Here is a 9,819-nt window from a genome sequence, read left to right as displayed (position 1 = left end):
TGAAATGATGAGATTTTATTAAATATTAACAGTTTACAGTTGTGCTGCTCCATCCATGAACTGCACCGGTTACCCTGCTGAGGGGGGCAGGGGGCTGGAGCCAAGTCTATCTGGGCGTTCCCACTTGCATCCACATCCACAGACACGTTAGAGCCATGCCGCATCTTGGTCATGTCTGTAAGAGGAAGCTCGAGCACCTGAATAATAACCTACACAGACACGGGGAGGACACGCAACCCAGCTAGCTAGCGGGCTCAAACCCAGAACCTCCTGACCGTAACGAGACAGCGTTGCTAATCAATGCGCCATCATGCTACACCCCTGCTTTCATCACATTACCAGTAAAAGTCCCTCCTGACTGTCACAACTTGCACTTCATACGTTACATTTAACTCACCTCCAGAACATTTTTCTCTGGATACAATCCCTTCAGAATAAATAGAAACTGTACAGTAATTGCACCAGAAGATGTCCAAATGAAATATTTCTGGACTTTCTTAAGTAAACAAATGTCTTTACAGGTGATGTAGAGGTCAGCACAGGTCACGGATCGCTCTCCTCTGGTAGTTTAGTGAGAATCTCCACTCCATCCGACGTGATGACCACTGTGTGTTCAAACTGGGCTGATCTGTAGGAAAGTGAACAGGAAGATTTATGACGCATGCTAATTTCAGTCAGTAACGTAAGTGAAAGCATCCGTCACACACCTTTTATCATCAACAGACACCGCGGTCCACTTGTCCTTCAGGATTCTGAACTCTGCAGACCCCTCCATCAGTATGGGCTCTGCAAAGGAGCAGATAACATCAGCCTCTCCCACACACACACACACACACACACACACACACACACACACACACACACACACACTCCGACTCACTCTGTGTCGCATTCATCTACACACCAACATTTAGGGTGTGCTACTTGCCTATTGTGAAAGTCATGCCTTCGTCCATGGTCATATCGTTGTCGTTAGCTAGGAGAGAGAGCATGTCTGCTTTCATGTTGATGCATCACAGTTGTAAATTACAGGTCTCTGGCACATGCTAATCTGTTAATCTGAGAACTAGAGAAGTACTGCACTCCTGTAACAGGATTCAAATTGAAACAACTGATCTTGACAGGAATCATGAGATCGAAAGCAATGAAAACATATTTTTATATATTTCAGTGTGACTATAACACCCTTCATGACAAGACATGACACTTCCCATATCCACTCAACAAGCTTCCACCCAAATTGAGAAAAGGAAACATATTAAGTGTAGGTTCATAGTGACAATCCAGAAATGATGAAACAAATGAATTAAAGCCATGACAGACAGACAGATAGATACTTATCTAACCACCTGGTCCATCAACATGCTCTATGACTAGTAGAATAAGTGGTATACAGTACGGCTGTACAATAACATCCATACAGTAATATACCACAATATGTTTTCATGATACTGTCTCAGCATTCAAGTACTGATTCAGTATAGTATCTCAATATGAGGGGTGTTACGAAATTTCGCGTCACGAAATTTCGCGAAATAAAAAAATGACAATAAAATTCAAAGACGCACGAAATAAAAATCAATGCAAAAAAAACAAAAAAACAAAACCAGTGTGAAGCAGCGCCACGCACCACTAACACTGATGATTTTTGACCCTCTCGCCTACTGTATACACGTATTACAAGAAGAAGAAGAAGAACACTGTAGCAACGCCATAGAAGAAGAGGAAGCAGTGAAACAATTATTTCTAAATGGAGGAAGACGAGGTCAAACAAGTAACGGACGCTCCTTCATCAAACAAATCGGTTGTGCGGACTTATTTTGGCCGAGCCACGATCCAGCCCTGGTACAGCTGCTCAAAAAAATGAAAGGCAACACATAACCATCCCGGTGCGACTCCAAATCAGTCACACCTCTGGGACATCAATCTGTCCAGTTAGGAATCAATAATGAATAGGATTCAATATCATCAGTGGTTTTGCAAATGGTCCAGACAACATGTGGAAAGGAGCGGCAATCAGCGGGACAACCTCTGTTAAGGAAAGGTTTTGCAGCTGGTGGCCACAGACCAGCTCTCCTACCATAGTGTTAAGAGCATGGAGGAAATACCAGGAGACAGGAGAGTAGGAGGGGGCTATAGGAGGGCAACAGCGCAGCAGCAAGAGCACTAACAGCTCCTTTGGGCAAGGAGGACCAGGAGGAGCAATGCCACAGCCCTGCAAAATGACCTCCAGCAGGCCGTTCGTGTGCACGTTTCAGACCAAACTGTCAGAAACAGACTCCATGAGAGTGGCATGAAGGTCCGACATCCACAAGTGGGCCTGTGCTCCTTCTGGTGCGTGCCAGGGATCGGCCTCATGTGGCTGGAATGTGTCAGCAGTTCCTGGATGACAGACGTATTTTAGCTATTGATTGGCCCGCCTGTTCCCTGGAGCTGAATCCAACTAAACACCTCTGTGACATCGTAGATGGTTTCATCCAACGCCAACATGTTTTCATTTCATTCATCATTATCTGATGTTTGATTCAGGCATTGCCTTCAATTTTTTTGAGCAGTACATGGATAAAACCCATACAGAATAACCCTGGACCCAGACTATCCTGTGGTATTACACATGCACACATGAGCAAATACAAATGAGGCGTGCACACAGTCTGAACACACGGCAGACGTACCGTGGTGCCAGATCTCAGGATGACCGTGAAAGTAGGAGCCTATTCCATGTCCAATGAAATATGGGCACACTTGGAAGGAACTGGCACGAGCTATTTCACTACAGCAGTACACAAACATAATAATTACAAAAAAACAATTACATGTGTCATTATACAATGATATGATAAATCAAATCGTGTGTGTGTGTGTGTGTGCACCTAATCGTGTTTCCAATCACACAGAGCTGTGCACCGGGCTTGCAGGCAGCAATGGCCTCATCTCGACAACGCCTGGCAGTTTCCACCAATCGCAGCCCAGCCTCATCCACCTGACCTATCAAGAAGGTTTCAGAGGTGTCGCCGTGGTAACCATCCAAATAAACCTATAGGATATTGGCAGAAGTTAAGTCATGGAATCAATGTTGCTCTGGCTTCAACGACTTTGTGTCTGCGTGTAATGTGTATGTGTGTGTGTGTGTGTGTGTGTGTGTGTGTGGATTACCGTGACATCAATGTTGATGATGTCACCATCTTGAAGTTGCCGACTGTGAGAATATCAAAAGATGAACAGTTTTAACCGTGATCCCGAACATCTCTACAAGTCTGATTGTCATTTTTTTAATAACACAACACCACTCAACCACGTCTCAGCTTTGATAGGAAAATGTGTCAATTTGTATTCATTCATTTATCCAAGATTGAATTCCAGTAATTAATTCTCTTTCAAAATTACTCTGAAAAAATACCAAAGTTCAAGTCCCTTCCCAAAAAAATAGACAGAAATACAAGATATGCATAAAATCCATTTCACACTGGCTGGGTTCATTTGGCAGAATGGTTGTTGAGGGAAGGCTCCGCCCACTTACCTATCAGGTATGCCATGACAAACCACGTTGTTGACAGACGTGCAGACTGACTTGGGGAAGCCCCCGTATTGAAGAGGGGAGGGGTAGGCGTTGTGCTTGATGATCTCCTGATGCACGATGAAGTCTATCTCATCTGTTGTCATGCCAACCTGGAGGCCATAAATCGTGAGGGCCATGATGTACTACTTCATGACAAATACTTGTAGTGACCAAGTACTTACTTTGAGACTGCGTCCAGCTAGGAGCAGCACATGTCTAGCTAGCTGACACACTCTGGCATGGTCTTTAATCTGGTCTTGATTTTTGATCTCTATGTAGTCCGGCCATTCAGGGACCAGTCCAGAGCCCACATAGTCTGGCTGCACGATGTGCTGCGGTCAGGAGGGAGGAAAGCATGGAGAGGGCCAATTGCATTATAAAACAGGGTGGATAATACAAGACAAAAGGAAGATAACATGATTCAATTCAAAACTGAGGAGAGCTGCTGTAAAAATGTATTCATCTGTTAATCCAAGCTCTTCCAGTCCAGCAAATCTCCAGTGATTAGTCTCTTATTAGATTCAATAATCCAGGAGTTGCTCCAATTTCTGTAACACTGAAAATTAATGGAATTGAATCAACTGCACTACACGGAATAATGGCCAAAATTTAGGCACAGTTCATAAACGAAATGAACAGGAGACACTAGGCTGAATCTTTCCTGTTGTGCAGTCTGTTCCAAGAAGTGACAGATTAAAGTTAACAACTCCAAACTCTTTGCTGTGAGTTTAATTCCAAGTTTAATGAGTAAAAGGCTAAAAAAAAAAACGTATCAAACCATCTGTTCAACAAGCAGAGACATGGAAAAGTGAGATTTCTTTTATTGCTTTGTCTTGATTGAATCATTAAGGACAGCCTAAACTGAAAGCAGTTTGCTGTGGAAATCGAATGGAGAGGAAGAAAAAAATAATGAAAGGAATGAATAGGTTTGAATGAAATACTGGAGGGTTCTGTAAAAAACATTTGAAAAAGCTTGTTTCTACCGATGCTGGTCTATTAAAATATACTGGAACAGCGGGGCTTCTGATCCTTGGAGCATGTGAAGCTACAACTGTGCTATCAGGGGGCAGAGTCTTACTTTGGGTACTGCATAGGCAGGTTTAACAGAAGCTGGGCGAACGACATGGTGAGAGTGAGAATTCTTCCACTTCCTCCAGAAGAAGCGACGATTTTGCCGACACAGCAGGGCTGCGGCGGAACCTCCGCTTCCTAGGCAGCAAGCTCTTCGCAGAAACCCGCCCAGACCTGAAGAAGAGGGACGAAAATGTGATGTATGAAACACTGATGTTCTGCAGTAAAGAATAAATGCTAGAAAGTGAATTCTAATGATCAGACGTTGTGGGGTTCCAACCGCCAGTGCTCTCTCTTTAACTAACTATGAAAGAATGATTGACAACAATGTGCTTTCATTGTCTGTGTTTTGACTACCGGTAATTATAAATATTTACTTTCTAGTTTCTGGTGGTACTTACTTTACGAATATGATCGGATGACATTACGATTCCCATCCCTGTTAGAGACTTTTGGAAAAACCATCATGCTGTAATTATTTTGTCTGATGGTTGAACTGAAATAAGATTCCCAATATTAGAAGGGATTCTTCATCTTGTGTCATTATTCACATTAACAGGAAAACACACTGAAATGCTGTGATGTTTGTTGAGTTCTGTAACAGATAAAAGGTGTTTTTTCAAGTCAGTGGACTCCATTTGCAGGCTGGGGGATCTCAGCAACACCATAGCACTTCATCTGCAATGGTAACAGGTCTTGCGCAAATATTGGACCGCCTGTGATTCGAATAAATGGAACAAAACCACACACCAAACTCGATAAATGTTAATATATTTGTAAGCGTACGAGGGGGATAAAGGTTTAACCTCAATAATAAACATGAGATTTAGACGTGTCACGCAGCGTCAATACAAACTTAACGCTGTTTTATAGATGATTTTATGCAGCATTTAACTAATATTCTACTGTTATGTTGCTTGCACTATCTTATGTTAGCCCAACTACCCAGCTCTATTTTTCTTTTAATAAACTAACTTTCGTGCATTCGTCTCGCATTATTTTTTTTTTCTCACAAACACAATAAATTGCATTTAATCGTTTAAAGGATATAAATGAAGTTTGACTGAATGCAGGTTTCGATAAACAGTAGTTACTTGTGAGAAGGTGGCCATTCCAAGTAGATGATGAGAGCGCAGTTTCATCCGCGTTGTGATTTAGCAGGTGGAAGAGTGACACTGAAGTCTACGCAGGTTTCAGCGGACAAGCCCAACTCCTTTCTTACCCATGCTAGCCTAAAGATAGCTCAAGTTCGCTAGCAAGCTAACACCAGTTAGCAAAACGAAAGCATGTAGCAAATAAATGTATCGTTTCCACGTTCGCCGAGGACTCGAGGGACTCGGTTCCATGCGAACGCTATTGCTAGTTTCCAGGTGAATGGGAAGTTGGCTCTCGTTCAGTACCTGATCCTGAAACAAGTCCTGAGGAGCAGTGCGCCGCCATGATGACGGTCACGTGGTGCGGGAGTCCCAAGAGTCGGTTATGATGTAATTCCTCTGAAGTTCTCTGTTTCAGTGCCCCCCCCCCCCCCCCCCCCCCAGGATTTTACAAGTCAAAAGACAACATAGACTGGAAAACAAAACAAGGGGAAATTATTATACTATCAAATTAAAATATGTAATTTGAGGACAAGCAATGATATTGGTAGAGGTCATGTTTTCTGCTTAAATTGTCATCTTTTACATTGAAAATGGTTTATAATTGCAAATGTTCATAGACTGAGAAGAAACACGGAGGACTAACAAGAAATAAGAGTCATTCAGACTCTGAATACAGCTCCTAAAAACCCCTTTTATAGTTTAAAGTTTGCAATTCACACAATGAGGTAAAAGAGGTCCCAGGTCGTTTCAGGTCTCTCCCTGGGTCACATACCAACAGCTGACTGTCATGAACGACAACATTCAAAACAGCTTCACACCAGAGGATTCAACCGGCCACCATACTTGTTTTGCATAGTTGGACTTGTCCTTGCACGTCATACCAGTTACCTTGCCCCAGTAAATGAGAGCCAGTTAGAGCCCTGCCTCGGACGCAACGACGGGAGCAGCTGAAGACATGAGTCACAACAGTGTCGACGGTCATCATCAATCACTACAATAAATATACTCTGGCATAATAATCGACTTTGTACTAACAACTGCTGCTAATGCCAATGCTTATATTGTAATCCCACAAAGCTGGAGGTGGATTAGATAAGAGCAAAGAACACACAGACGCACAGACACACACACACACACACACACACACACACACACACACAGGGATTCCTTGCTTGACCAGATTTTTGACAATATATTGAATCCCAAACACCTCTTAGCATGCAGACAACGGTTTAATGGATTTCTGAAATTTCCTTGGATTCTTTAGGCTTTCTGAAGTCATGGTGTAACATCAGATTCTACGTCTGTGCTATTATTGCAGTGCAGCTCCTTCATATCAGCTGATGTGCTGGTTAGGCTGTCCATGTTCAACTGCTCATGTATGACTCATTGATAGGTTGTTTTCATTGCGCCAAACCACAACAAAAATGACCTCACAACACTTTACAAGCAGAGAATGAATGGAACTGCACTCTTCAAATTAATTAAGTTTAAAAAGATGAAACAGACACTCACAATCAATGAAAAGTTCCTTGTAACAGGCAGAAATGTGGAGCAGACCCAGGCTCTGGGGGCCGCTTTGACTCGTTGAGGTGAAAAAGAGCAGGAAAGCAAGGGATGGAGATGGGGGGGTGGGGGGGTGGATCGGCAGAGAGATGGCGGAGGGGGGGTCCTAAAAGAGTATAATGAATACTCTCCCATTCATGTTACTCTGTTTTATTTAGTGGTCAATGTCTGAAATGATGAAGCTGTTTACTTTGATACACAACCAAACATTGTGAGGGGATGATTCAAAACGTACAGGAAGTGACATCATGGCATATCTATTTCTACACCCAAGGGGAGAGGGGGAAAATAAAATAATGAATTTACAAAAATATATATTTAAAAAAAAAATCTACAATTCTACAGTTTCATTTGGCAGACGCTTTTGTCCAAAATGACGCACAACAACAACCAAAAATTTAGACCGGAGGGAAAAACCTTAGAAAGTATGAGAAAGTGCTTCAAGTTTGAGTGGCTCCAGGTGCTGCCATCTGGTGGCTGAAGAAGTGCTATTTTTTTCCCTTTCTCAATAAAATTTAACCACAACTGACCACAACCGATAATTCAGCATCGACAATATCTTTCGACATTCAACACATTCAGTCTTCAACATTGTCAGTGCAAAGTATTCTAAGAGCTGGTTCTTTAACTTTCTGACTCATTTAACCCCTGAGGACAAAGCGGAGAAGGGTCAGATTTAACTGCCTAGGTGTCCCGAACCACTGAGTCTTCAAATGTCTCTTAAAAGTAGAAAGGGACTCTGTGGATCGTATGGAGTTGGGTAGTTCATTGCACCATCCGGGAACAACAGAGGAGAAGAGTCTGGCTAGAGATTTAGAGCCATGCTGGGCTGGGAGCACCAGCCGTCTCTAACAGGCAGAGCTTAGCAAGTGTGTAGAGGGAGTATAGACCTGGATGAGGGATTCCAGGTAGGCAGGAGCCATTCTCGTCACTGTTTTGTAAGCCAAAAGAGGAGGTTTGTATTTGATTCAAGCTGCCACTGGAAGTCAGTGGAGACACATAACAGCGGGGTGACATGCAGTTTTGGGCAAATTAAAGACCAGATGTGCTGCTGCATTCTGGATCATCTGCAGAGGTTTAAATGTACATGCAGGGAGGCCTGCTTGGAGAGAGTTGCAGTGGTCGATGCGTGAAATGCCAAGGGCCTGTACCAGAAGCTGTGTGTCTTGTTGTGTCAGGTAGGGTCTGATCCTCCTGATGTTATAGAGGGCATATTGACAAGACCGAGCAATTGAGGCCACGTGTAAAGGTCAGCTCGGTTCAACAGAGGGACGTGCTGGAAAGAAAATGAGCTCAGTTTTGGAAAGATTTAGTTGAAGGTGGCGTTCCTTCATTCATGTGGAGATGTCAGCCAGACACGCTGATATCCAAGCTGAGACAGTTGTGTCTCCAGGTGGAAAAGACAGGAAAAGCTGAGTGTCATCAGCATAGCAGTGGTAGGAGAAGCCATGTGAGCAGATTATAGCATCGAATGAGGTGGTGTTTTAGGAGAAGAGGAGGGGACCAAGCACTGACCCCTGGGGTACCCCTGTCAGTAAGCCATGTGATTCAGACACTTCTGGATCTACCTGTGAGGTAGGACTTGAACCACAACAGGACAGATCCTGAGATGTAGAGTTCAGAGTGTGGAGAGGAGAATTTGATGGTTCACAGTATCAGAGACTGCAGAAAGGTCCAGCAGCAGTAGGACAGAGGACTGACCAGCAGCTCTACCCAGTCGCTGTGATTCTGTGACTGCCAGGAGAGCAATTTCAGTTATCGCTGTCAATAATAATGCTAATTCTACTACAACTGTACAATTAGCAGCAGCAGTAGGAAACTGTGAGGTGAGAGAGTACAAATACTCTATCAGATTAGTAACATATGAATGTGGATGTATGAGCAATTTTATTTGATAATGTTCAATCTCAATTTTGTTTTTTGTTTTTTAAATCTAAAACCTAACTCTGTTAATTTACCAGAAAAAAATTGTCAAAAGCACAGAGTGTGTAAAAACATCATCACATATATTTTAGGGGTGCTTATAGGAGGTGAAGTCATGATGAATAAATCATTGATGGGTTAGAACTTCTTAGTTACCAGAGTTACATAATAAGAGCTGGTGCTGGTAGGGGTAGGTCACTGTCTTATCAGAGACAAACACTGGTGATATCCCACACACACACCAAGGTCAACGATCTAAGCTCACCAATCTTTATGACAAAAATAGACTACTGAAACACTCTATTATTTATTTTGACGCGTGAAGGAGATAAGATAAGTGTGTGTGTGTGTGTGTGTGTGTGGGGGGGGGGGGGGATAAAACTCTTTCCACAAGGACCGTTGACCAGGTGATTATTTACGTCGTGTTTCAGGGAAATAGCAGCCTGGGAAGAGATGGAAGAGAATAAAAGAAGCCCCACGCAAGATAAACGCGTTCTTACATCAGAACGTGAGCGTGACACTTGTGGCTGGAGCTGAGAGAGAAACTCTCGATGTCATCGCTCCTCCGTCACAGCAAAGAATCTGTACTCTTTAAACTGATGG

General features: G+C 43.1%; 1 protein-coding gene across 2 annotated transcripts; it reads right to left on the bottom strand.

Annotated features, from left to right (window-relative positions):
• On the bottom strand, positions 1-6,088 carry metap1d (methionyl aminopeptidase type 1D (mitochondrial)). 2 transcript variants are annotated; one of them, XM_086204927.1, is made up of 11 exons: positions 6,031-6,088; positions 4,638-4,804; positions 3,742-3,891; positions 3,521-3,669; positions 3,157-3,199; positions 2,874-3,037; positions 2,676-2,773; positions 929-976; positions 708-786; positions 520-628; positions 1-175 (listed from the first exon to the last, which is right to left on the bottom strand). In XM_086204927.1, the coding sequence occupies exons 1-10, from the start codon at positions 6,068-6,070 to the stop codon at positions 544-546; spliced, it is 1,023 nt and encodes a 340-aa protein (XP_086061053.1). In that variant the 5' UTR covers positions 6,071-6,088; the 3' UTR covers positions 1-175; positions 520-543. The 2 variants fall into 2 exon arrangements, with proteins under 2 accessions (XP_086061053.1, XP_086061052.1); XM_086204926.1 differs by having other exon boundaries at positions 1-628.
• Between the last annotated feature and the right edge of the window lie 3,731 nt (positions 6,089-9,819).

This window comes from Aulostomus chinensis, chromosome 5 (assembly GCF_037954235.1).
Source record: "Aulostomus chinensis isolate RoL2024-O1b breed Wild chromosome 5, RoL_Achi_v1.0, whole genome shotgun sequence".
In the NCBI taxonomy this organism is placed as follows: domain Eukaryota; kingdom Metazoa; phylum Chordata; class Actinopteri; order Syngnathiformes; family Aulostomidae; genus Aulostomus; species Aulostomus chinensis.
This window is presented reverse-complemented; position numbering and strand designations above follow the sequence as displayed.

Excerpts from the sequence above, each read along its gene's own strand:
- metap1d (XM_086204926.1), bottom strand. The coding sequence starts at position 6,070 with ATGGCGGCGCACTGCTCCTCAGGACTTGTTTCAGGATCAG. Across the intron at positions 3,200-3,520 it reads TGTCATGGCATACCTGATAG|TCGGCAACTTCAAGATGGTG; the intron begins GTAAGTGGGCGG and ends ATATTCTCACAG. Across the intron at positions 2,774-2,873 it reads GTGATTGGAAACACGATTAG|TGAAATAGCTCGTGCCAGTT; the intron begins GTGCACACACAC and ends GTACTGCTGTAG.